This window comes from Ceratina calcarata, unplaced genomic scaffold, assembly GCF_001652005.2.
Source record: "Ceratina calcarata isolate Rehan_Ccalc_2016 unplaced genomic scaffold, ASM165200v1 scaffold449.2, whole genome shotgun sequence".
Classification (NCBI taxonomy): domain Eukaryota; kingdom Metazoa; phylum Arthropoda; class Insecta; order Hymenoptera; family Apidae; genus Ceratina; species Ceratina calcarata.
The window spans coordinates 533,790-560,985 of record NW_017168819.1 but is presented as its reverse complement, the minus strand read 5'-3'; the positions used below and the strand labels follow the sequence as shown (position 1 = coordinate 560,985).

The following is a 27,196-nucleotide window of genomic DNA, read 5'->3' as shown; positions in this document are numbered from 1 at the left end:
TGTATTTTAAATAATGTATAAATCATCACAATCATGTATTCTCCATAATATTAAATACACAATAAAACTACAAATATATTTACAGCTTGGCCAGCATTGATTCCCAATCTGGCGAACATATAAGTGTACTGTTCACAGGCCCGAGATTAACGAGATCACCAGTTAACTTTTCAGTATCTACTTTCGCCGCTATAAGATCCTGTAATGTAAATTATTACAATTGTAAAATTCGCCAGTACTCAATCACTTTAAGTACATCACTTTAAGTACCTGTCGAAAACTAAGATGCGAACCAACATCGATTGTTAGATTATTTTCACCCAACAATAAGCGTGCTTTGCCTGATTTCAAGATCTGTAATTTACCTAAAATGCCAGATTTTAGGCTGTTTAAGGTACATAATTCCAGTTTAGATTTATTATAATTCTCTTTTTCGCAATTTGTAGCATTTGATCGAGTTGGTCTAGCATCATCTGCACTGCTGACTAAACCTGGCAAACAATCTGGAAACTATTATTTCACTTATTAATCTATTTCTTGCTAGGCATACATATTGTGTTTAGCAGAGGATAACGTTAGATCTTACCTGCATTAAAATATAAGAATTAGTCTTGTTTTCGGCTATTTTTGGAATATCATCTACTTCATCTGTATCTGTTTTCGATATTTTCACTTTAGGTTCCTTTCTTGGTGACATTGCTGAAATACGATTATCGATTATTATAAAATATTACTAATAATGCAAAAATCATACATACCTTCTCCATTTTCCAAAATAATAGGCTTTTTGTCAACCTCCTCCGTTTCATCTTCCTCAACTTTTACTTTAGCTTCTTTACATAACTTTGCTATAATAAATTTATAATGTATTTTTTCTATTAGAACACATCCCCACACAATTCATCTAGTAGTACAAACCTTCCTTGATCATTGGCAATATAACAGGACTATTTTCAATATTCATAGGTTCTCCATCATCGAGAAAGTCATCTTTTAATAGCAGTTTTATTTTTTCTTCTTCTTCAGCTTTGTTAATACTGCGATTCAAGTCTAATTTTGGTCTTTCCAGATGTGTTTGACTACTTCTACTATCTCTATCAGTATCTCTGAATCCACTGCTACTTTTTTTCCCTGTTGTTGCTGTGATTCCAGTAGACCAGATACCACTAGACTACAAGTATAGTTATGGACAATATGTTTCTCAACAATTGAATTGTTTAAAAGCTACAGTGTTAACATACTTGAATTAAGTTGCTAGAACCTCTTCCACGACCTCTGTCACGTCCTCTATCTGTACTGCCTCTACCATGCCCCTTGTGATCTCTGCCTCTGGTCGATTTTGTAGGATCATTTTGTACTGATTCTCTAAAAGATATTCAGTATTATTCGATCAGTTCATTATCTCAATGAGAGTAATTTGTCTTGTTAAATTAACTCACTCCTTCTTCTTTGTCCTCTGAGCATTTAAATTTGGAATATATACTTTCTTAGATTTCTCAGTCTTTATGCTACCTCCTAATGTTAAATCCCTTGGCAAACGAAACGAAGTTAATCTAGTTGTACTTGATAAGCCAGGCTCCGTTTTAATGCTCGTTAAAGGCACAGGCATAGATGTGCCAGATTCTGTTTTAATTCGAACGTTCGACGGTACCGAATTGCTCGAATTGCCTGGCTTGCCAGATGCCATTATTAATGGTTTATTACAATTTCATTGACGATAAGAATCAAATGTCGATAAACATCTTCATTCATATATTCTCAATGCGATAATATTACAAAAGGAATCCTCCGCACAGTACATACGTCACACGTAACCTTCAATACGCACAATAATCACGAGTTCTCTAATAATAAAATTTGTTTTCATTAAGAAACACAAATGTCAGTAGATAGATACATTATAATAATAAATGTCATTAATTGTGTTCTCCAGTACAATCTGCGATTGTTTTAAATTCATAATACAAACGCTAGCTACTGCATGCCGATCGCACATGTCGTTCCATGCTCCACACCAACCACACTACTGCCACTACTACTGCTAGTACTGCTGTGTCTATATACTGTCCGTACTCGTACTTCTTGTACCCGTGTTGTTTCTTCCATTCTATAGTAGTAAACCTTTGATTATAATATTTATATCGTTTATTTACGCACACTTATCATTGTGTATTTATTCAGTTAAATATCTTGAACTTCGAACTAAGCCTTAGATTTCAAATCCCGAGCACGTAATGACACAATGATATAAGATAGAATAGAATAATTCGTGTAACATTATTCGAATTCAATTGCAATGCAAATGGATCTTAATTAAAGTTCGAATTAAAATCATAGTCAAAATAGCTTGCTACCTTCCAGTTTATCTCAGAGTCTGAATTTTTTGTCACTTTGTTCGACACGAAGAAAAATTCTCATATTGCAAATTCCCATTTCCTAGAAATATATGAATAGACCATTCAGAAAGATATAACATTATTATTGATGCACATTCATCACTACATGTATATTATTCTAACGTCTCATGTGCACATGCTAGTGCGTGGGGAATCGTTTTAGGTATGATAAGAATCGCAATTTTTTTTAGCTTAGATTCCTGCGTCCAGGAGTCCTGACAGTATGCTCTAGATAAGTGATAACGCGAGCAGTAACCTTCAGGAGGAGGCGGATGGTTAAGATGTTTTTACGATGGTTAGTAGTAGTGACACGGGCAGGAGAACAGACTCTGCGTGATGAGGTCATCGTATGGTTTTTTAGCCGCGCCGGCAGTCTCAACGCGGAGCGCCCGAACGCCGGTTGCTACGTATAATCCTGCGGCAGGGACATGCCTGCCATGTGCCTGCCTGGTCTATCCGCTACGTATCGTTTCTCCAATCGCGAGTGCAGCGTATCCTCCTTCCTCCACGGTGTCGCGAAACCGTCGCCCAGACGCGGACACGTTCACCTTTCTTTTAATTCGTCCACCTCGACGGATTGCCGGTTACACGGCTGATCAACACTTTTCAGCCAGTTCCGAGCTTTCTGTAGGTATTCGTTTCGAATACGGGCAACAGTTTCTATCCCACCTAGACAGATGATCGATTTAAAAGGCGACAACCGGTCAACCGCGGCTCCGAAACCTGTTTCCCTCTCCCTCCGGTCGTGGAACACGCCGAGTTTTCGAGTAGCCCGCCTTCGCGGTACCTGTGCTCGCGGTATCTTTCGTTCTTTCTAGTATCCACTCGGTCGAACGGATGAAAATTTATCCACGGGAGCGACATTCCGCGACCGGATTACGACAGAAACATGTACGTGCACTTCTGCAATACGAGCTTGCTTGTTTTCAGATCGTCTCGCTATTGATACATTTTACGGATACGCGCGGAATCGCCTTTCACGCCCTCCGTAAATATTCAAAACTTCTCGGCGTGCCACGAGGGGTGGCGTTCGCATACCACGTGTTTCGGGGTGTAGTGGCGTAGTTATACGTCGACTCGCGACGAGCGAAATGTCGGAGCGCAAGCGCCAGCCACGGTGTGCTCCCAGTCGACGAGTTTTCAAATCTCTTATCGCAGGCCGCGAAGTGTGCTTCTTCATCAAACGGTGCGTGTTTTCTGCACGGAACGGAGCACGCTAATCTCCCCTCGTTGTTGACGGAACGTCGTACATGGACTCGATCATCGGAATCGACAATCAGTTCCTATTCAAGTCTTGAATTCGTGCGTATTCGCGGAGATCGCGACCTGACCTTGGTTAACCAAGAAATCATTGTTGTTAGTATTTTGTTATTCGCGTGACTCGTTCCACTCGATGCCTCGCAGTTGTTTCTCATTCGCAGCCGAGTTCGAGCGTCCGGTAAGATTGCAAATAATCTTGTTTTAAATTCGATTCGCAACGTAATGTCTTTTTCGCATAACGATCATTTTTGAGTTTCGTCAACTCCTTGTCCCGTCCCCTTCGTTCACGTTTGTTCGGGCCGAGGTGGAAAAAGACAACTCGTTCGAGTGTTCGAAAAGAAAAACGCGTAAATGTGTTTCAGTTGTTGCGCGCACGTGGAGGAGGATGCCTCAAGACAGCTTCTAGTAACTCCGAGTTTGAAGTTCTGACTCGCGTTCGCGGGTGTCGACGTTTGTTTGTACGATTACAAAACTTGTGGTTCGATTGAGTGAGATTTCCGGAATTTCGGGTACCGGGAAGCGTGAGAGGACCGACGATGAACGGCTTGCAGCGGGTACCCAGCGATGCCTTCGACGCCAAGGTGAGACAGCATGGTTTATTCATTCAAATGTCTCTGTGAATTATCATTTCTCAAACATGTAGTAGACTTATGCAAATACGTATGTTTAACGCCGCGCGGCATTCCTCGATAATCAAGTATTGTCGCCAATTAAAATCTGAATAACGTTGCATGCTTTCGTACGAGGCGAACGTTAATAGGCCGCCACACACTTAAAGTCTTACCGACAGTTTCGCATATTAAGTCTGCAAATTTGACTTCGCGTTAGCGCAACGCGCTTGCGATAGGCCTACATTTATTTACATCTGATTGACTTCAACCATATGCTGATAAAAACGGATTTAAACCGTGATAAAATCTCTTGAGAAAAAACGAAAATCGACCAGACGCGAGAGACGTAACACGATAGGTAGGTGGTTACATACTTTGTGACACGCATGACTTTGTGAAAAGTAAAACGCGAAAAGGAGCAACGCGATTCGCTCCAAATGCGTCTCGATTTACGAGGTTATCGCCGGTCGGAGTAAACCGAGTCGGCGATGATCACGTAAAAAGCATCATTTGACATGTGTACAAGTATACACGTAATCGGGTCGACCTTGGCCCGCGTAACACAGTACTTATGTACACACGCCGCCCTTGAATGGGGTCGTTACTTCTCATAGAAGCCGACGATCATTTCTCGATGTCTCTTTACGTATGTTCAACCATACCTCTGACACGCATTAAATACCGTAGATGTGTCCATAATACGCATTAGAAACAAGAAGAAAGAAAAACATTCTTTAGAAACTGTCCGTTATCATACGTAAGCTCGTTATCAGAATAAAAAATAAGGGTCGTGGCGTGATTGATTTAACGTGCTCTATCATGATACACTTCTGTTCTCTTTCCGCAATGCGGCTCGTCCTTGGGAAAATGTTTTTTTTTTTTCAGCGAACATTAGTATCGATTAAATTGGAACAGCCAGTCGCTTACGATTTTCCTATATTATTGAATGCACCTTTGGTCATCCGCAATTTTTTCGAATTAGGCCTCAAGTTCCGTCCAAGACTATATCCTCGGTGGTGGTTACCAAGAGGACATCGATCGCGTCTAGATTTATACTGTGCAACCTCGCGTGTCACTCTTTTTCACAGAACGGTCGGTAGAAGCGCAACGTTTTCCTGTGCAGGCATACATTCGTGTTGCATTTTGTTTAAAATTATTTGCGATCAGATGCAAGAGGAAGTGCGCGACGCTACATGAATTCTTTCACCGTTTTATTAACCGGTTGCTTCTTGCATTTTCATTCTTTACTTCCATCGCGCAGTCAGTTGTACCTATTCGTACTTTCCAAATCAAATACTGTTTAATTAAACGTTCTGGTTCCCGATGTATATCCGTGGAAACTCGAACATAAAAGAAGAGAACCGGGAGAGAGTCGAGAGACAAGGGAAACGCGCGTACAGTCTAATCTTCATGCCACAAATACGAGGGGGCCGGGTTCACCCAGTTTCCTGTCTGGCCAAGGTGGTCACCGAGAGAGCATTACCATTCGGTAAGAGGTTCGCTGTGCGCGTACGTGCGCGTCGAACATAACGTGCAATTAGGTGTCTTAACACCGAGGCCGGTGCACCGAGGTAACGCGATACCTATATCTATACCAGCCTATGGCAACGTGACTCCATCGAGCGTCGAGTTTGATTCCAGCTGGCCGACACGCCAGCGTCGATTTCAACCCTTCGAGTTGCCTCCACTCTTAGAAATAGTACCTTCTCTAACGTATTTTCTAATTGAATACCGTGCAATGCTCGTAAAATCGTATCATGTAAATTCAAGTTTCAATCAGTTTAATCATCCTTGGTTAATTATCGATCGCGAAGCAAAGGATTCGCGACTTAAGTGAAGAAAACGGTAGGCATAAATCCATGTCTGGTTCGTAGCAGAAGACTCCGAAATGCTGTTTACGCTGGCCGGTCGGACGATAACGTTACCCTTAGAGAGGAAGTTGGTGTAACCGATATAAATAGCGTTGACGGATGCCGTGCAATCTCGTAACGCGATCGCCTCGCGATTTCTCGCGGTTTTTACCCGCCGTTTCTCTCACCGAATAATAAGCAGCCTCTCGGGACACTTAATCGATTCGTTGGCCCGAGTAAGGGCAATTTATTACGATGCAAACGATAGTGTTCGCCCGAGATCATTACTGTTCTCGCGACGTGCTCACGTTGCGTAAGCAACGTTTTATCTCGTCGGGACGGTAATCAGTGAAAAAAATTCGCCTGTTGACTCACTGGTTAAATCTCTGCGAGCGGTCACGCGCGATTTCGAGGATCCTCTTAAACATTAAAGCTAATATTTTGCCACGTCCGTATCTCTAGCTTGAAATTTCGCGTAGCAGACGTCTGACCGATGGTTGAGGCAAGGTCTCGCGTTATTAAGATGCGATAAACCAGTCGCGTGTGCCGCGGCTACGCTCTATCGCGAAGCCCGAGTGAAAGCAACAGGAACCTATTCGCCCCGACTCTTTCTTTTTTCCTGTCCCGCAATTTTTTCGATCGAACCTCAGTTTCGCGTTACCCGCGAATGACTTTCACGCAGCCGCGGTCGGCCGCGCGCTTGCGATCGCGTTGCGTTCGATTTACGTGTCTGAAATCTAAAATCGCCGGTTTCGAGCGAGTTACAGCCAGGAAGATCGCGTCGTTCGAATTTACGCTCATCGTTTTTAACTCGGCTCGGGCAACTTGTAATTTTCGTACTTGACCGGTGACGCCCGGTTAAAAATCCAGGCCTATTGTTAGCTTGCGAAATCGCCGTGATAAAACGCGACGATCGATCATTGGTTTCCCTCAGACAGCCCGCTATTAATCTTGTTTCGCAAACGGCAGCGAATCGCGAATCGTACGACGTATTTAAGCGAACGGTACATTTGCCGCAATTAGGTCAATTATTATCATTTGCTGGAACAAGTCGTAAACCGGCGCCGATTATACTGCGAGACCGGAACAAAGTGTGTACGTCAATTCTGCTTCTCGCGTTTTTTATGATTCGTCTTGTGATTATCTTTTGTTATTAATCCACATCGAGACTGATCATATCGTTTCAGTTTGTTAAAAAGAAATCGCGGATTATGCGACCTCATGACTTCCGCCGCGTGTGCCAGCGAAAGTAGGGTAACTCGTGCAATTGTTTCTTGCGCGGCTCAGCGATGAGCTAATTGTATGTTTCATTGTCGTGCTCAAATCTGTCTCGAGACTTAATGGAGCGACTCAGAATTTAAAGGATCCAAGGATGTTCGAACAGGTTGCCCAATAAAAGAGCTAGTAACGATGTCTGCCATCTTTGGGTACGAATTCTGATCGACGTACATATAAATCCGATTAGGTTTCGAAAGATCGGCTAATGAGAGAGAGAGAGAGAGAGAGAGAAAGAGAGGGATGGTGATGAGACGGAGCAGGTGATCCCAAGAATCGTGCCAATGTTGAGCCTCGTGCTTTCATTTATGGTTAAACGAGTTCTGGGACGACCAACATGGTAACTCATGGTGTGTCGAGTACCTAGCCGAAGAATCATTGAGTTCGATCATTGCGTCGGCAGGACAAGTGATCTCGTTGCCTTTCAAAGCGCAGTCTCAATTATTTCGTGCTAACGGGAATCCGTCGATCAAGGATTCGATATCAATTATTATAGTAACATGCGTGACGCATGTAATTGCTGTGCCACGTTTTTCCCACCGATAATTTATGTCTTCATCTCCTTAAATGCTACGAAACGATACGAAAAGGGTACACCCCCGTTCATAAGCCTGATGACGTATTGTATAACCGAGCGAGACATTTTAAAAGTATGAATGCACAGATGAACATTTATTAGATAATTCCTTATCTGATTACGATTATGTAGTTTATTTAATAATTCACTGCAATTTTAGAATAGATAGAAATATTCACTACACGAGACTCCTTGGTATGTCCATCACACTTTTTGATAGAAGCACCGAAAAGTGGCTTAAAACTTTTGAACGACAGTATATATAGCTGTACCTTCGCGTTCGTCGATTCTAGATTGAATTCAAGGGATCTTTGCGAGTTATAATTTTCCAAGGTAATTTCCAAGGTGACAACCAGGAAGAAATTGTTGACTTATTAGAATCTTAGCGATTTAACTGGAAGACGCGGAATCGAACGTAGGACTTCTGTGGGTGGTTACACGTGTATCCGTTATCGAACCGAGATTTTAATTAACGGTGACTGACGATCGACTGGGCACCGATGTAATTGCTAGTAATAAAGCGGCAACCTCAGCTATTCCGTCTGCCAATCGGCGAGGTCGACCTTTTTATTCCGACTAAAACGAGAGACGTCGATTTAAACGGTTTCGCTTGTTAATTTTCCTCAAACGTCTACCGAATGTCGCCATCGCCTTTGATCGAATCAAAGGAAACCGCCTAACAGGCGTGGGCTCGGTGAAAATCTATTTTTCGAAGAGAAATCGACGATATTGCGGAAACCGGAGGCCGGTTTGAAGCAACGCTCGCGTGTCTGCCGACAGTTGCGCTCCTCCGGGAATCGCGTGACTCCCGCGGGATACTTGGCTAATATTCAAACAGGAATCATAATGTTAACGGACCGACGTTAACCTGGCTATACACACAAACGAGGAACCGACGATCCCACGAGGCGTGTTTAGAACAAGATGGATGAGTGTGTCGTGGCTTCAGGAGCGGCTGGTTAATTTATTCCAATGCATACATTGTGCCTACGTATATTTCAAAAGTTGTACAGCAAAAAGCGCGATTCTTCATATGTAGAACTTGAAATTTATTCATTCCTGTATGAGAGACACAGGTATCTACGAGATCATACAAAAAACATGTGTTTCATTAAGCTTGTGAAACTTCGATTGAGGTCGTACAATAGACAAGATACGAAACATGTCAAAATGTAACGGCAGACTAAATTTTACACACTATTTTAATGGAATATATTGGAAATGCGCGGACGGAAATGGAAAACAGTCACACCTGCGATTAGATTGTTTGTTCGTTGACGCGTTGGAATATTTATTTCTCGCGTAGTTGATGCCGACTCGCAGCAAATTCATACATGGTAGGTAAACACTTAATAATCGTATAATTCGTACGTGATTGCGATGTCCTATCGGTGATCGATGATGTATTAATAATTACGCATCGACAACGCGATTTCGCGAGTGCTCCGATTAATCTGGAACGATAATAATATTTCTGTCATACTTATTATTATCGAAAACCTTAGCTCGATCGTAACTTAATCGATGAGTCACTCTAGGTGATTTGTATGTAATTGTCGCGTATTCTAATTCTGATGTGCGCAAAGAACGAGAACTTCGCGTGCGAACTGCTCTTGCTCGCTCGTGGGAATCCGAGCGGAATTGGATGACTGGCGATTGTCCGATTCATTTATAATTTCATGGTCCAACGAGTCGTTCTACGATTCTGTCTTATTCCCAACGCTCTCGTTTCCTTGATATACAGTTTTTTGACATTTTCTTCAGTTAGGAATAAATTTAAATCGGAATCATTCGCAGTATTAATGGTATAAACTGCAGATATAAAACAAGAATATATAGAACATCAAAATTGAAATGTATGTTAATTTTTTAACGTTACAAATGTTTTATTTTGCATAAAAATCTGTATATATTAATAAGGCTTCCCGTTTAACATAATTGAGAAAAACGCAGTCGAACAAATGGGCAGCTCGATGAGTCTGTGAACGGTTTCGTCGGTACAATGCACTCTATAGGTGGGTCTAAACGTTTTCCAATAAGTATCGTGTTTCGGTCGCGATTAATTGGATCGAAAGTTTCGAGATAGGGTGTCAACCGTGAAAAGGTCGTTCGCGTCGTTCGCGGTGAGGTATATAGACGCGGTATAATCAACCACGCCCTTTCAGACCCTATCTAGGCTGCACCCTTCGATCTTTCTCGCTAGCAAAGTTACGAAGAAAGGTTACTCTAGTCTTGTCTCATGTACTTATCGTTAGGGAATTCTCGCGGGACGAATCGGCCCGTCGAAACCGAGAGAGAGATAGAGAAAGAGGGGGAAACGATAATGAATAGACTGCGGACTTTTATGCAGACTAAAAATAGAATCTCAAATTGATATTTCTTTTACCCTTCGAATATATACTATCATATAATAATGTGTATTACATTTTTGGTGAGCTGCAGATTTTTGTACTGCACTCATCATATTTTCTGCACATCCAATTTTTCGCATTCTGATAATAAATGATTGCACCACGACCTCGAGGTTTTACATTGTTTCTTCATGCGGCTAGGAAGGTTTCTTTCAGATCTCTATCGTTTTTCATCTTGGAACATTAAAGCGAGCCAAATTCGTTTGACGCAGTCTTTTCAACATGAAACTGAGAGAAGCCTCGTTTGCATCTCATTTCGACTAACCGTAGTTTTTATGATATTTGAAGTACTCGGACATAATGTTAAAGCAAGAATAAATTCTAAGATATGTTTGAGGAACACTCTTGCTTCGAAGAAAACAAGCGAGGACATAGTAGGGACAGAAGTATGTATGTATGTATGTATGTACATGGTGGGATGTAATCGGTGCGTTTGCTAGAAGGATTTCCGTCGGAGGTTCTCCGGGAAATTGGTAATATCGATCGCCAACCGCCGATAGCGAAAATCCAGAGTATTCCTTTCCGAATGATTCGTGCCGTGCGTTGGACCAGCCCAATTCTGATAACCACTGCTTTGTGGATATCTCATTTTAATTTCCGGCAACAAAGTTCGTTCTTCCTCCTCGGTTACCGAACGAAATTATCCGTTTTCTTCGTGATTTTCTAGGAATCTAACAATAAGAAGCCGTTCGGGTTACGGCAATCTCTCAGCCGGGTAATTAAATAAGAGACTGTGTAAGTGCAACGAAATCGTTTAGCACTCGTTTTGAAGTCGTCGTAGACGCATGCGACGGTTATATTCAATTATAGTGATTCATTAAATAAATTAAACAGGCGTAACAAGGTAATAAATCACAAATAGTCTCCGTAAAATTTTATTTTAAATTCGAAAGAGTACACAGCACTTTCCAAAACTTTTGAACGACATTCTGCCACTAAACCATCCCGCCGCAATTTAAATCGGCGCGCCGTTTCTGGTAAACGCGACTCCGCTCCGGTTAAATTTCACGCGTAATAGCTAATTTATGGGTTTGCGCAACACCGAGGGGGAGACACACGGGTGCAGGGCCAAGTTCAGGATAATGGCGTCGATCACCGTGCATACGGCTTCCGATCAAGGCCGGGTGGGTGTCGAGGACGCAAGGAATTTACCCGTGGCCGAGCCAAATACGCAACACCCGTCCTTCGGCGTCTCGCGTTAGCCAGGACTCCGATAATAGAGAAATCGGGGTCGTGTAATGTGTATGGAACAATACAGCTGAGTTCTCCGAGATCTGAGGTGTGTGTTTCGTGACCAGATTGGAGCACGTGCCATAGCTAACGGCCATTCGGCCTGATTTACATCCGACTACTAGGTTTCCCTTTTTTGGTGATCATCGACCGGTCGGGACAGAGAAGAATGAGCCTTTGGCTCGGTCCGGGTGTCCTTTGCTTCGGGACGTGGGAATACCTTGAAAGAAAAAGCCTGCCACGGACTGATAAAAGAACAGAAGCCTTTTCATACTGCGGTGTAATCGTTTCGCGTGCCACAGCTATCATTCGAATAATGTTTCCGCGACGACATGAAAATTGTACACCGACGGCTTCCCAGAACCTAGCAGCGTTTAGACGTCACGATTAGAACCGGATGATGCGGCTAAATATTCGATATCGTGTCTCTTTATTTCTCGCGTGAACCGCTCTTTGGAAATAACTAGCGTCGAACGCGGATTCTGCGTTGGTTAACGCAACGTTCATTTTTAACGAGAACCAGTTAGCTTTCACGCCAATTCCCTAATGTAGATATCATAAAGTTGTGTTATAAAATATTTTATCCAGATATCAAATTAAGGAAAGTGAACTTAGGGTTGCTACTTGCATTAGTCGCACGTTCTTTCTCAAAGTCGACGAGCTGAACCCACGCATTCATTGTTCTTAAAGCAATTTTTTAATGATTCTGTCCGTACATTCTCTCGTGAGACCAAGGGCTCGTTAATCACGCGTTATTAAATTACGTTATGACGAGTGTACGGAATTGACCGCAGTTCCTGACTGATTGCCGGCCTGGATCGTGTCGCTTTATTTAATCGCCCTCTGGTCAACGATGTTAGTACGCAGTCGTATAATTTGTGAATTATACGTCTGCCCTAACTCTTTTCATTTTCCCGTTTACGTAACTTCGAAGAGTTTCTGTTGTCTTTTTATGCCAGAGTATTTTATTTCATTCTCTTATGAATGCATAACATCCGTAGTCTGCTTATAACAAATCTCTGTTAAGTATTGCTCATCAGTATATTTTTTGTTCTCTCGTTCCCGCGATTTTAACACGTAGATCGTTTCCAAGAATTTGTAATTTTGGGACCGACGAATACGTCATCAGGGCCCGCGCTAATTCACCGTCCAACTATTCTTTCTTTCTCATAACATTTTGATGAATAATCGCCGAACGTCACGCGAGCGAGTCCGTATAATCCATTAGTCACGGTGCGTTGCCTAATGAAAATTCATCCGGATTACCAAATTGCACGAACGGCAACACCACCTCTTCTCTTTCACTATCTATTCATTTCGATTTCATTAGCTACGAAGTCGTCGACTAACAACTTACATTGCACATTTGTTTTTTTGTTTTTTTGTTTTTATTTCACTGCAGATTGTGTACTTCGCTCATGGAGAACGTTCGTTTATTTTCCGATACCACTTTGCGCAAATGTACGCGTATGTTACAGTTCGTAACGCTATTTAAGTTGCACTTCGTAGATTGTCGCGCGTTCAATTAAAACTCGCGTGTCTAATTCTAGCGACGCGGCATTCCATTTGTGTGGACATCGGTCTGTGCCCGACAATATATGCACTTGTACGAGAGTACTTAAAAATACAACGCAGACCTGATAAAAAAAACTGTAGCGCTTTTCATGCCTGAAAGAAATTCAATTAAATCTCGGACAAGTCCCACGCGCTCGGCATTCTTCAAGCATTCTACTTGTTCCCGCTCCATCCAGATAAACAGCGAACAAAATCTCGTGGCTAGATGCACGCGGAGTAGCGTGTCGGACACGTGAGAGTGAGCACGCAGGTGGTGACAGTGACCCGAGCGAGAGAGCACGAAAATGCATCGGGTGCCTATAGACACGCGTGACACAATCGTTCGGGAATGTCAGTGTCGGAGGGCCATAGGTCCACTCACGGTTTTCCGTTCTTTTCCTGTTCGCGATCCGTTCCGAGATCTTCTCTCTGGTGCAGGAAAGACCCTCGGATGATCGGTCGAGCAAAAGAATGAACGGAGCCATGAAATTGGTTTCATTTGACATACTGCTTCAAAACGGAACCTATCGGCTTTGGTTTTCAGATATTGCGCGCCCAGTAGAGCAGACGGTATCGAGAATTTCAAAGCGAAACAATTGTGTACACCTCCGTTAATCGGACATTCCCAAATGCTTATTGTCTATCTAAAAGTCTGATAGATATTCGAAATTAATATCAGAGACTATCAAATTATGAAAATTACTTTTACAAGAAATACTGAGCTTTGTCAAATGCAAAGTGCATGTAAACTAAAAGATAATCATTATGTTCTATAATATTTCCTATGAGTTACGAACGGGTTTATAAAAAATAAGTATTAAGAGTGAAACGAAGCAGGCTTCTGAAAATGTCGTGGGCCGGCGTCACTTTTATGTATGAATAATGTAAGAAAGAAATGCTAATTGAAATACTTTCGAGTCGCTTTGTTAACAAATCTCGACAGCGTCGATGGCTCGTGCTAACGATTCGATGAATCACGGCCGATCGCGCCTGGAAGCCGCGCGGGATTGCGAAGAAAGGGAAAGCCCTCGATTGCAAAAACAGCAGGGATGACGCAAAGGAACTGTGTCGATTGTCGGTTTAATCCTTCGCCGATATTTCGAGATGAACGTACGAGTAGGTACACGGGAATCAGAAGTTTAATAAAGAAACAGGCGAGAGGGGGGAGGGGAGAGCGTAATCGAGAGCGAAGAGAAAGGGTAAGACAGAGAAACCGGGCATGTAGATTAAAAGGACGAGAGTAAAAAACGATCGAAAGATAGACGCTGTAACGCTGCAGTTGGCACTCAGCCACTTGCCTTTTTTCCCTTCAAGACTTACGTCTGTTGAAAAATATCAAACCCTTTTGAAGATGAAATTTTTATTTCTCAGAAGCTGGGTTAATAGTCTCCGTGTTATAATATTACATATTTTGATTTCTATTTATCATTGAGTCGTTTTATTCAAGATTCGTCTATATCAGATGGCATGTTCTTACTTTCGCTCGTGTATGAGAAACGAGTTTCTGGGTGTTCGCGCAGGTCTCTTGTCATGCTGCGAGCGTAGAGACGAAATAATAAAGGTCGCCGTTACCAGACACGAATTATTTATGCCTTAAATTGACCAGCCAAATGACGCCACTTCCGCGCGCGTGACATCATACTATGTATTGGTCAAAGTCGGCGGGTTTATTGCGCCTCTATGAAATTATAAATCCGTATATAAAATCTGGAACGATGCTGTTTTTTTCCCCTCTGAAGATAGTAAAAGCCCATTGAGCAGCTTGTAGGGATTATCTTCTCGTAATCGTGGTTTTTGTCTCAAGTGCAACGGTGTATAATTACGGACGGGGAGATGCGATGCAATAAAGGAGTCTATTGTGCGTTTTTCCTACGCGTCGAGGAAAAGTTCTACTATCGACGTTGACGTATGGACGTTCGTTTAAAGACGAAGTTACTTCGCGAAGTGTATCAAGTATTGTGACCGGTTTCACGCCGCGATACGTACGGAAAATGGTTTTATCACAGCCAACTGAGAGAATAGAGGTTGATGCTTATTCTGTAACTTCTCCGGAGGAGTAAGCTCGACCAATATTACTTATACTGGCGAACGTGCATACACGTAATTTCAACCGAGCTAGATATTATGGGATTGAGGTTGTTATTGAATTTCGATAATTCGTAACAGACTAACTATCTTTCAATGTGTTTCTTCAAAGGGCAAGGTTGTAAGATGTCTCAGAATTTTATCATAGAAATTATATTCCAAACGACAGATCTTTAGTCAAACGCATAACATCTTTTTATAATATGCATCCTGTTTTCTATTTTGAAAAGTATAATATCGAAACTCGAGATCTCGAATCTCGAACGATGCAGATTCCTATAGAACCAGCCTGGGGTACGTTCGAGAATCGAAAACGGTCGGGCAATCACCGGCCGATGTCGCCGTCGGATTAGGTCGATGCGGACGATCGATTCACGCAGCGCGTAATGGGCTTGAAATACGAAACTTCGGTTCCTTGAACCGTAGCGTAAAAACTATTTTCTCTAAACCATCTGTACGAGCTCTATTGCTATGAGAAACGCGTAACAACGCTAAATGGCAACGCGTCAAGTTTTTCGCAATGCGAACCGTGTAACGGCATCGCGAGCAAAAACCGCACGAACTGGCTGGATTGTAAGCGTCCTCCTTCCTTTCGACTTGGAACATATTTATCAATCACTGTCTCGTAGATGAAGCTTTGCGGTACTGGAATAAGATTTAGAACGGCAGAAAAAGCTTTAGTATCTTGTCAAGCGGTAAACTTAGAGCGAATCGTGTTCCGTCTGTGGAACTCTAGATCTTGTACTTATACTACGGTTCAGTGTTCTCCAATGCACCGAGGAGATATTACTAAAGAGTGGCAGCCTCTATGTCGTATGAAAAAGTTTGCAATTTTTTACGCAATTTAACATACAAATACAGAGATTCTTAAACAATATCGTAGTTCTTCACTTGGTACCGTTTCCAAAGATTTTGCAAACGCTATCAACCAAGATCTCACCACGTGGAGGTGACTACGTTCGATAATCCCCATTGCCCCAACAAAGATACAAGACCCCAACTCTTTTCCCCCTCCGGTATCCGGCTGGTAAACTACTATTCGCGGTGCGGGTATACTAAGACGCGAGCAAAATAGTATATATGTACAATAGGGAAAATAAGACAAGAAGTGAGTAAAACGGTAGTTATTATACTTTTCAGCAGTAATTTCGCAGCCGGTATAAAATCGATAATGCTGGCATCCTACCCCTTTATCTATTGCCTATCGCGTCAAACTTGTCCGTACGCCGTTATAGCGATTTATCGACTTTCTCGATTACCACAGGAAAAAGCGATTACTGACTGTGTTTGAGCCCCATTGGGCCGCATTCGCTGTCCGAACGATTACACGGGCGCTGCCACTCTTTAATATCGCCTCAGTGTTCAACGGAACAAGAACGCCAGGGTACGAATGACTCACACGGCGTTTTTCGTCGCTGAACAATTGAGACACGCACCGCTACATGCTTAAGAGTATCATAGTTAAAAATCCAATTAGAATTAGAGTCTGCGTTGGTCAATCGCTGCAGAATACTTTGGATAGTTTTGTAATGCGTCACGTAGTTAAGTGATTAATTGTCCGTAACGAAAGAAAAATGTGGAAACTATAGCTATTGAGAATGCAGAGAATCTTATGTACAGTTTTATGCGAAATAATACTTCTCTTATCAATAGATAGAAATTTCTTCTATTATTTAAGTATTGTGACATCGACGCAGCTTTTGATATTGCATATTTTTTTTATACACTGCACGCATTCTTTATACTTCAAATCTACGGTCTACTTATATGATATTAACGAATACAAGATTAGAATGTCAATCGACTGTAGGTTTCATTCTGTTTATAGTACAATTGGGTCTAGGCTAGTCGATCAGTTGGGCGTAGGATTCGAGAAATCGCTCGCATTTACGATTGCATCGCATTTATTAATTTAACAGAGGAACGTACGGACGGCATGGTTTAAGCATTCGATTGTTCGACAAGAATATGCGCACTGTGTTACGTCGCAGACTATTTAGTACCCGTATCCCGTATTAAACTTGTTTTTCATTTGCACCGAGTCACGTTGCAGCTCATTTTCATGTTTTATATCCCATTTATCTAACAAGAGTTAGATTATATCGGTTCTGTTAAAGTAAGAAAAAAAAAAGTGTAAATCGTAAGAGTTTTATAGTCCAGTTTACTTGACTTGCGAAGTAACGAAGACTTGAAGACGAAAATCGTTGGGGCGAGTTATACCTGTCGACATTCTTCGTGACACAAATAATCGGAGAGTGAACCGTCGTCGATTCGACGGATATCGAGACCCTCGGCCGAGACCATTTCGGGCGAAAAGGTCGATACTGCGCGCCGTAAGGCCCCGTTCACCGTGCGGTTAGACCTTTGCACGGCGAAACGGCGGGGGCGTTGTGACAGGACCTTGTCGCGTCCCACACACAGGGCTGTAGCCTGCGAGAGTTCCACGAAAAACTTCTCTTCTGTTCGACGTTTTGTCCCAACAAAAATTTCTAACATCGCACGAATCTTAGTCACATCTGAATAAGACAAGGCGAACGAATTAAAAAATGGAAGGTTAATATCACTCACTGCTTTTTCAATGTCAGTTTTTATCGGGCTCGAACGATACGTTCCTGCCGCAGTCTCGCGGAGGCAAGGATATTTAATTATCGATCTTCGACCGACTTTTTCAAAGGATCACGCGTAGGTTGAAGCAGGAGTGGAGGCGTGGGTACGTACAGTCGTTTCCGTTGGCCATCGAAGAAGATGCATAAAGCGACGGCCTTGATTTCGCATTTACGCGTTCGTGAACGCGAGCATTGCCTATACTGCCTATAGCCTACATAACTGCTGTGTATGCATTGCCTTTTTCCACTCTCTCTTTCTCTTGGCTCATTGCATTTTTTTATGCAAAATTAAACTTTATGCTTTAAACTTAAAATAATGTGTAATTATGTATGTTTATAATTCATATTTTTATATATTTCATGTATTATTTATATTTCTTGTGTATCAAATTTTTGTGTACATGCATAAAATCCGCAGTCTAGCAACGAGAAAGTAACACTCGATTCTAAGTACGCTTGTCGATCAATTAGAGATGAGTAGACCGCAAAGCGGAACTTCATTGTACGCGCTTACGGTGCGAAAATCCGTTAAACGGTCGTTTAGTATTACTCAGAACCGCGACACGAGGCGGTCTCCTTATCCGTAGATGGACGGTCTTTCGAATTGTAAAAGTTGTCATCGTGTCTCTGGTTAGGGCAGGATGTAGGGTGCAGCCTTCTGTTCGGCCACCTGCTCGTCCGTTCGACGAGGGTTTCGATACGAAGCAAGTTCTGTCAGGTGGTCCCCGAATGTCGAATGTTGGGAGACATCTTTTCAAAACAATTTTACTTTTGCTATTAATATATTTAATTTTATTAGTATTATTTTAATTACAAATAATATAATTTATGCAATCTCTATAATTTAACGCTGTGCTTCTGTTACGAATCTTGGACTGTTTTATTTTGAAGATATGCGAATAATCTTTTGTATGCGACGCGTTTGATTCTCCATACACAGTAAATCGGATCAAGATATCATCGCGTCGCCATAAGTTATCTCTCCTAAACGAGAGGAACGCGATATACGCGAGCCACGGGCGATTGTTCAGCGGCCGCGTGGCGTAACAGTGAAAGCCCACTTAGGGTAGTCAGTACACGATTAACGAGATACGTAGCTCCGTACGCGAAAGCCCTTTGAGCTGGCGCGCGCGGGTCGAAAATTATCTGTCTATGTCAATTTATAACCGCCGCCCACGCGCAATAAATCCTAGCCTCGTTGTGAATTACGTATAACGCCGAGAATGGATAATCGGTGGATGCTTGCGGACCGATATTTCACCCTTCCAAGCCGGGCATTGTTCCAAACCTGAACTGAACGAAGACGGGATTAAACGAAATTATCTTGTCTCATTAACTAGGGTTCGACATATTTCTCGCTCGAACGAACAGCTCACGGGATCCCGTGTCCAAATTTATTAAGCGTGAATGATTTTGTTTTATTGGTTTGCTCGACCGATTCGTCGGTGTCGCTTTCGCGAATGACCAGGGCAACTTTTGGGGACTTCGTAACCTGTGAATCATTGAACAGGTTCGCTACCCGGGTGACGACACAGCAAATTTTTTGAAGAAGAATCTGACCGCTCCTTAGCTCTTTTTTTCCCGGGATCCTTGTCTTCTTTGCCTTGGTTTTCTTTTTATTCTGACCACTTCGTCACCCAACTCGATGAGTCAAGTCTAGATACCTGCATAACTCGTTTTACGATTTTCTCCAATTTTGAATTCTACCATTTGCCTGGCAAATGAACAGACACTTTTGTCTTTTTATATCGGGTAGCCGCTGTTTTTCCTTCGCCGAGCCATCAAGCTGTTAAAGTCTCATTGAATCACGATGCGTAGTCATTGGAAATTACACGCTACTAATCAGCATTTTCCAGCTTATTGCGAGACCTCTTCCTCGGATAGAGGAAAACGAGCACGAAAAGTGCTCGAACGAGTCTGGCTGAGAGAACGATTCGATTGGTGGCGACGACGCTTTCGACGAGACGACTATAATTACATTCTCGCGAATGGGACAGGACTCGAGCTGCTCGACTCTTCGACAGGAGAGTAATTGTACCCCTTGCGTAATTACATTGTATACTTACCTCCAGTCTTCTCGCTATAATTCGCCGCTTCCTATCAGCTAAAGATAGAAATCGGAGAAACGACCTGCTTTTCATAAAATTCTGGATGAAAACAATGTCCGGAGCTGCTTTAAAATTTGATAAGTACTACTTGTGTCACTTTGAAGCAGTGCTAGCAATTTGATTTCTAAATCAAATTGGAAGATTAAAAAGGAAAAAGGGTGTCGACGAGAGTCCCAGTGAACTCGAGCGAGGTCGAACTCACGCGGTCGTATATCGCATCGGGGACTCGGAGGAGGAGGAGAACGCAAAGAGGAGCCGGATTAACGGGAGAATCGTGTGGTCCACCTCACCTCGGGGAGGACCGCAGGACAGCTCAGGAGGACAGCCAGGCAAGGAAAGGCAGGGGAGGCAGACAGGCGGTGCGGTGCAAAAGGAGAGGATGCAAGGGGGCGGCAAGTGGGGAAGTGGACAGAGAGAGTCGAGGGGAACCAGGAGGAGGAGGAGGAGGAACACGCTCTCCTCCGGTGCACACTCTCGTGGTGACTCCGACCGGCAAAGTGCTCGCGTTCGTGAAAGTCCACAGACGACTTTCAGGGTCGTCTGCTCCGCTCCGTTCGGCCGAAGCCGGCTTCTTCGTATCTCGCGAAATAAGGAGCCACCGAAAGAAAGGAGATCCGAGGATACTTGCTCCAGTACCGCGAAAAACTGTGCCGTCCACCGACCTCAGCCAGTATACAGTCGTCGATCCGACGATAACGCGACGGCAAATCGGAGATCGACGAGAGACCGCGTCGCGTGTTTTACCGTGCCCATCGAAAGCGTCGAGCGTCGAGTTCCTTGACCGATGTCACATTCGTCGCTGAACCGACGACTAAACGATCTCGCTGTTGATATGTGATCGAGCTACAATTCTTGCCCGTCAGGCAACGATACGGTGAACAGTATTCTATTATACGCTTTTGTGATAAAAAGGATTAAGTCACCGGGCGAGAATAACGCGTGGCAAACTGGATTCGTGGAGAACCGTAACGCGGAACCTTGAAAAAGTTTCCAACGCGCGAAGACGTAGATAAACACGGTGCGTAGCGAAAATGTCTCATCTTCGGGGTCCGTCGTCGATCAAGGATGGTCCGAAGGTGGCCCTGGGGTACACTAACGACCGTTTCCAAGAGGACCAAGAGGATCGTTCGAACAAGTATAAGAACGGTACGAATCGTTACCATTTTGGTATGACGAGGCAGCGTGACGACGAGGTGAGCAAAAATGGTCGTGACTATAGGCAGCACGAGGACGCGGACTTGTTGTATAAAAAGAGTAAGGACCACTTCGGCGTCTGGGACATCAAGGACATCGCCCAGGACGAGGACTTCAGATCTAAGAAACAGGACCGATTCGAGGACTCTCGATTAACGAACGGCCGTTCGAGGACAGGCTCCGGGAATGATCGTTACTACGAGGACGATCACGGGAGGAAGGGATCTATCGATCAGGAAATAGGTTTGCACAGATTGAGGAAAGAGAGTTCGGAAAGACCAAAATCTCCGTTGAAATCGGACAGATCCAAGAGCGTCATTAAAGAAGATACTCAAAAGAGCGATGAAAGAGATCAGTTACTGAAGGAAATTGAAAGTCTGACTGTCGACGGAAGATCCCCCGATCGAAGGATCAGGGCGATGATAGAGAGACTCAAATCTCGCGAAGAGGACAAGTTGAAAGCCAGAAAGGAGTGTAAGTCGGTTAGTCCAGAAATGGAAGATTACAAATTCAAGGATCGAATAGAAAGAGTCCAGAAAGATGATCGAGAGGATGAAAGAAAAATTGTGAAATCTAAGTTAAGGGAATCTGAGCAACAGGAGATCGGTAGAAGTCGATCGATGGATCGAAGAGCAGAGAAATTCATCGACGTATTTTCAGAAAAGAAGAATGAAGAGAGAAATCACAGACGATCAAGAAAAGAGGACGATGTTCCTCGAAGGAAGGACAGCCCTAAGAGAAAGAATTATGTGTACGACGGGAACCCGGAGGACTTCGATGTGCGGATACAGCGATACGAGAGAGCTCTTACAGAACCCAGACGAGATCCGGAGCCCAGACGAGTTTCGGTGAAGGACTCGGACGTCGATTTGGCTAGGAAGGACTCTTTAAAGGAGCAGGTGACGAGGAAGAGTTCCTTCAAATCTGAGTCGAAGAGAAATAGAGATTCTAGCTTGAATAGGAAACCGTCGTTGAAGGACCAAGAGAACGATTATAGAAAGAAGAGTCAGGATGTCGAGAAGAAATACTTTGGCAGAGACCCGGAACACGTTTCAAGGAAGAGTTCATTCAAAGACCAAGGCCACGATGCAGGAAGGAAGAACTCGTTCAAGGAGCCTAGCTCCGATTATGGGAGAATTTCGTCGAAGAATCGCGAGGAGGATGAAGAGGACAAGAGGCGTTTGTTCAAAGGACATACCGATGGAGTCAGCAGAATCACCTTCAAAGAACACGAAGCCGATTCGAGCAGGATACACTCGTACAAGGATCAGGAGTCGGAGGTCAGTAGAGTCGCCTTTAAGGATCATTCCTACGACTTGGGACGGAAAAATTCTTTCAAGGAGAAGACCGTGGAGTTCGCCGGAATTTACGAGGATGACATAGATCGAAGGCTCGCGCATAAAGCTCAAGACGAATCGAGCAAGGTGTCCTTCCGGAACTTAGAAGAGCCGAGGAGGAGACATTCCCCCAATGGAAGATACGGCAGCGTTTCCTTCGAAGATGACCCTCGGACGAGTCCCGAGGATTACGACATAGAGAGGAAGAACTCTTTCAAGGATCGGGATTCCCCGTCGAGGAGTGTACGTCGTGTTTCTCCTAGAAGCAGGGGTCACGAGGGTGTAGATAAAAGATCAAACAGACATTCCAGGCCGTTGACACCGCCGAAACGAGGCGAACCGGAGGACCTCGAGGAATTCGATTCGAAGTCCTGGCACGAAAGCAATCGCATCTTTGCTGTCAAGTACCTTCAAGAGAACAGTAGATATCGCTCGAATCCGGAGGGTCGCTCGGAGATCGAGCGCGATCCATCGCCTGAAATCCTGGAAATCAAGGACAGGAGGCATTCGAACGAGATTGAGGAAACGAAACGCAAAGCAAATCTGGAACCGTACAATTTTGGAGCTGGAGATCATCGAGATAACAATAAATACACGTCGACCAGCGAGAGAAATGGAGCAACAATCATCAGGATTCGATCCAGCCCGGAATCGACCGTTGAAAGGAGGAGACGTCGTCGTCCTGCGCAAGATATGGGAAGACGAAGGCGTTACGAGGAAGAAGAGGACAGCGACGAGGACGAGGAGGATCATCGACGACAGAGAGGTCCTAAAACTGGGGACGTAACCGGCGTTCCTACACCTTCAAGAAGAGTCTGGAATTATCGCGAAGGGGTATGGCATTTTCATGAGTCAATCGCGTTCGATCAGTCGTTTATGGTACAGAAACGGGAAGCGATATTTATAAATCGATGGAGAAGATGAGAGATTTTCGATGGTGCTTTGCAACAGAAATTGTTTCACTAATTTTTCTAACATCGTTTTGGCGACATCGTCCGTTCTTTGAACATAACTCATCTACGTGCAGAGTGTGTTGGTGGATCGTTAGAAGGTGTGAACGTTTTCTCGACGCGTTTCACGCGATTTGCTCGTCGTCGATCGGACGTTAGTTGCGGTTTGCTCCTGCCACGCTTTTGTATCGCGATTCCGTTCGCGTCGATTACTACACGGTAGTACATATAATCCACGATATTTTCTTGTACACACTACTACACGCGCCTCTATATCTATACACTTATACGGGAGCTCGTCGAACATGGTTAATGAACATGTATGAAATAAGTGAAAGTAATTATGGGAATAACCAGCCTCTGCAGGCTTATATTTATACAAGTTATCAGATGCATAATATAGATCAAGTAAATGTAGAAAGTTTTTCATTAAATTTCTAGTTGATCAGTGAAACTTTTTGATTCCAAACCAACCCCGATGCACTTCGTCTTCTCGTATCCCAATATTTTTAATGGTCAGAGTGAAACTAGTTGGGCGACACGTCTGTCATCGATGTCAACATAAAAACTACGAATTTTACTAAAACAAAATTATTCAACCATCGACTTATTAAATTATATTTTTACTATTCATTAATTGATTCTCTATCTGTTTTTACTTGTTTTTGAACGGATGAACGCTCGCTGCGAAATATAAAACGCGAACTTTCACAGTCGTTACTTTCCTCGAGTCAAGTCGAAGTTGGTCAGTCGAGAATTCACACCGGTTCACATTTTTTCTTGGCGCGCGCGAGCAAATTATCCATCCAGCCGGTCGGTCGGAGGGTTAACGGTCCGTCATTCAGTCGGGCTTTAACGCATGTTTTCAATGTCCTTACGTAATTCTGTTGGCTAACGCGTCATGGAAATGTCAGCGAACCGCCCACAAATGGAATGATCGCGGCGCGTGTAGGACACGTTAATGTACAAACAGTTTCAATGCTGCTGCCGGTTCTGTTTCGCTAACAGAATCTTCGAAGCCGAAGAGCAAAGAGAATCATTGAAATTGTTCAGACACGCGAGCCATTTGCCCCGTTTCCAATGGAGATAATCGAGAATCGTCGTTAAAGACGAAAGCTCGTGCGATGGAAAGCTATAAACGTAAGAAAAAGGTAGCGAGCCGTGGAATAGCGACGACACGCAGACGTCGGCAAGGAATTCTGCACGGTGGCAGTGGAATTTTGTTTTGCGCATTCCACCGCGAAATGTTCGCTCGCCACGATGAGAAATGATCTAATCGTCTGATTCAGCGACGAAAATGTTTGCGGACAGGTTTGTGGGATCTCGAAAAAACAGTCCCAATGATTCTGGTCAAAATTCGACGCAAAAATAATACAGACAAAAACTCCAGTTTCATCTCTCCACGGCGCCTCACTTTCTCTTCGTGCCTTGGAAGCTTTTTATATTCGTGACAGATTTCAGGAAAGCAGCCGCTGGTAGGTTGACCGATTTTGAATTTTTCGCGAGCAACGTGTAATGAAACTTAAGAAACGAGTGCATAAATCATTCCGTGAGTTCACCGTTTCAGGTGATTTCCAGCTGGTAACGCTGGTACGGGCAACTCGCGGTGGAAAAAGAAACGGCCGGTCCTTTCACTCGTGAGTCAGGACGAAAAATATGTTAATTAGACGAAGCGTTCTCTCGGGATCGTTATTCAGGATCGCTATATATAGACAGCTAGAGACACCGTCGGTTCTTGTATATTTTCCACGGCTCGTCTACTCGATATTTGGCGATGCCGGTACCGCGACCTGTTTCGCGTGGGCGAACCGACCATATACGCCGGCCGGAAGGTTCTTGAACGCATCCAACGCGACTCGAGCCTTCCATCCTCATCTGCCTCACTTTATTCTCGCTTAAACGTTTCGCGCGACACGTTTGGAAACGGCCAAACGACGTCGTGGAACGATAAACGTGGGCGGGCCACGCGTTGAAATCGCTTGAAACCCAGGCATCTCTCACACTTTTCGACGAACAGATCCTTCGTGATCAGGCAACGAGACGAGGCAATTAAAAACTCTTCCCAATTACGAGACCGACGAAGCATCGCGGCTTCATCGACCTTGTCCCGCTTCGCACGTAATTATAAGCGAGTCACGAACGCGGAGCGCGAAAGGATGACGCACTTTTCCTCGATGCTCCTCATTCTTACAATATTTTTTTCCAATGAAGCAATTACGTGTCGCGGATTAAAATCGACAAATTATTCGAACGCGATGCCTTAGGGCGGTTGACATTTGATGATCCAGACCTTTCACCGTTTTGCAATTAACCTGACCCATGGATAGGATTTTCTTCAAATATTGTGTTGAATTTCTCGTAAGATTCGTAGCATATTTAATTACAAGCACCATTTGCTGACTCGCAAGTGTGGATGCATGTCTTCATTTCCTTCACTCACTATATTATACTGATAATTTAACATATTATTTTCGTCTTTTTCTGATTGCAGGGTGTCTTGATCACGGACGTTGAGGAGGGTCAGCCTTGTCTGGAATGCGGGGATACGTGTTCAGGATTCTCGCCGCACACGTGGAGGTAAGTAATTGAAACATTTTTTATACTAATTTCCGATAGTTCAATTGGCAGATCTCTTTGTAATACATCTGTAACGCTGACACACTTAAATGTCGGTGTTCGATTTTCTCACGTCTGTTGATCGTCGATCCGCTCGAATGATCGATGAACCGCCGCTCAATTAGCCGTACACCGTCGAACAGCGTTCTATCGAACATATCGGGTTACTTTTCCGGAATAATTATCGCGGTTCCATTAGTTGAAGGACAGGTAACGCTCTCTCTGCGATTATATTAGAAGAAAGTCGGTCCGGTAAGAACGAATATTGAATTCGCGAAAAAAGAGGACGCGTCGAATTGGTTGCGAGACGGTTGCACTGGGTAAACGGTGATAGGAGGCAAAGAAGGCGTCGAAACGGGACAAAGAATCCCGAGATTGAATCGCGGAGTCTGCTACGAAGCCGAAAGGCTTTCCATTATCCGAAGCGTAACTGAGCAGCAGTGAAATTACCGAGTTAGTAATTACCCTCCGTGACTTATGGGCCAACCATGCGGTAGGTAATAACGAATTAATTGAACGGGGAAGGGAGAGGAGGGTCCCGGCCCTCCTTTAACATCGCCCTGCCTCCGGGAGAAAGGTGTGGGACAAAACGTCACGCTTGGTTGCGCTTGTAGCTACCGAGATGCAGTTCACAGTTATGCGAAACCGCCTACCTCGAACCAGTTCTTGAGTCTTCTAGCAGCGTGCAAAATTCGGCTTTAACAGCTGTTGGAGGTTCATTCCTCGTTTAGTATTTTTATTTCTTTTTCGGGTAAATTGGAAATGGGTGTCTTTAGTCGGTCGCCACGAATTAAGCTCGTTAGCTTGGAAAAACAAGGTCGAGCATTAACTGCTATCTTTCCGGTAGCTCGTTTCAAAAATAAACCGTTGACACGTGCGCACAGACACGTTTGATGGATCATTTACAGTCTTCGTTTCCTCGTACAAAGTTTTTGTCACGATTCATAAAATTTTATTTTCTATTCTCATAAAATTCACATTTTGCTCTATAAACAATTAAAATACGGTTTGCCGTCTTAAGTTTTCCATTCAAATTTTGTTTCTAATTTAAGAATGTATTGGCTATACAGTCAATCCCAAAAGATTATGTACTTTAGAAAAACGCATTTTCTATAATTAAAAAGAAATCAGATGTC

At 43.5% G+C, this 27,196-nt stretch overlaps 3 protein-coding genes across 4 annotated transcripts in view; 2 read left to right on the top strand and 1 right to left on the bottom strand.

Moving 5' to 3' along the window:
• Positions 1-11: 11 nt before the first annotated feature.
• Positions 12-2,255, bottom strand: RpIIIC53 (RNA polymerase III subunit C53). Its single transcript, XM_018028395.2, has 7 exons — positions 1,440-2,255; positions 1,242-1,365; positions 919-1,171; positions 759-848; positions 587-699; positions 271-510; positions 12-199 (listed from the first exon to the last, which is right to left on the bottom strand). Exons 1-7 carry the CDS (start codon positions 1,685-1,687, stop codon positions 80-82), a joined length of 1,188 nt encoding a protein of 395 aa, XP_017883884.1. The 5' UTR covers positions 1,688-2,255; the 3' UTR covers positions 12-79.
• A 208-nt stretch (positions 2,256-2,463) lies between these two features.
• On the top strand, positions 2,464-4,100 carry LOC108627199 (uncharacterized). Its single transcript, XM_026815467.1, has 3 exons — positions 2,464-3,023; positions 3,555-3,582; positions 4,019-4,100. Exons 1-3 carry the CDS (start codon positions 2,733-2,735, stop codon positions 4,060-4,062), a joined length of 363 nt encoding a protein of 120 aa, XP_026671268.1. The 5' UTR covers positions 2,464-2,732; the 3' UTR covers positions 4,063-4,100.
• Lmpt (four and a half LIM domains protein limpet) overlaps positions 4,052-27,196 on the top strand; it is a 71,451-nt gene continuing 48,306 nt past the window's right edge. The window contains exons 1-2 of one of the 2 annotated variants that reach the window (XM_018028339.2): positions 4,052-4,237; positions 25,936-26,021. In XM_018028339.2, the coding sequence (XP_017883828.1) occupies positions 4,193-4,237; positions 25,936-26,021 (131 nt within the window). In that variant the 5' untranslated portion in view covers positions 4,052-4,192. Of the gene's footprint in view, positions 4,238-20,979; positions 23,329-25,935; positions 26,022-27,196 lie in introns of those variants that run through there. The other variant, XM_018028331.2, reaches the window with a different exon arrangement.

Excerpts from the sequence above, each read along its gene's own strand:
- LOC108627199 (XM_026815467.1), top strand. The coding sequence starts at position 2,733 with ATGAGGTCATCGTATGGTTTTTTAGCCGCGCCGGCAGTCTCAACGCGG. Across the intron at positions 3,024-3,554 it reads CAGCCAGTTCCGAGCTTTCT|GCCGCGAAGTGTGCTTCTTC; the intron begins GTAGGTATTCGT and ends CTCTTATCGCAG. Across the intron at positions 3,583-4,018 it reads GTGTGCTTCTTCATCAAACG|TTGTTGCGCGCACGTGGAGG; the intron begins GTGCGTGTTTTC and ends AATGTGTTTCAG.
- RpIIIC53 (XM_018028395.2), bottom strand. The coding sequence starts at position 1,687 with ATGGCATCTGGCAAGCCAGGCAATTCGAGCAATTCGGTACCGTCGAAC. Across the intron at positions 1,366-1,439 it reads CAGAGGACAAAGAAGAAGGA|AGAATCAGTACAAAATGATC; the intron begins GTGAGTTAATTT and ends AATATCTTTTAG. Across the intron at positions 700-758 it reads TATTTTGGAAAATGGAGAAG|CAATGTCACCAAGAAAGGAA; the intron begins GTATGTATGATT and ends ATCGTATTTCAG.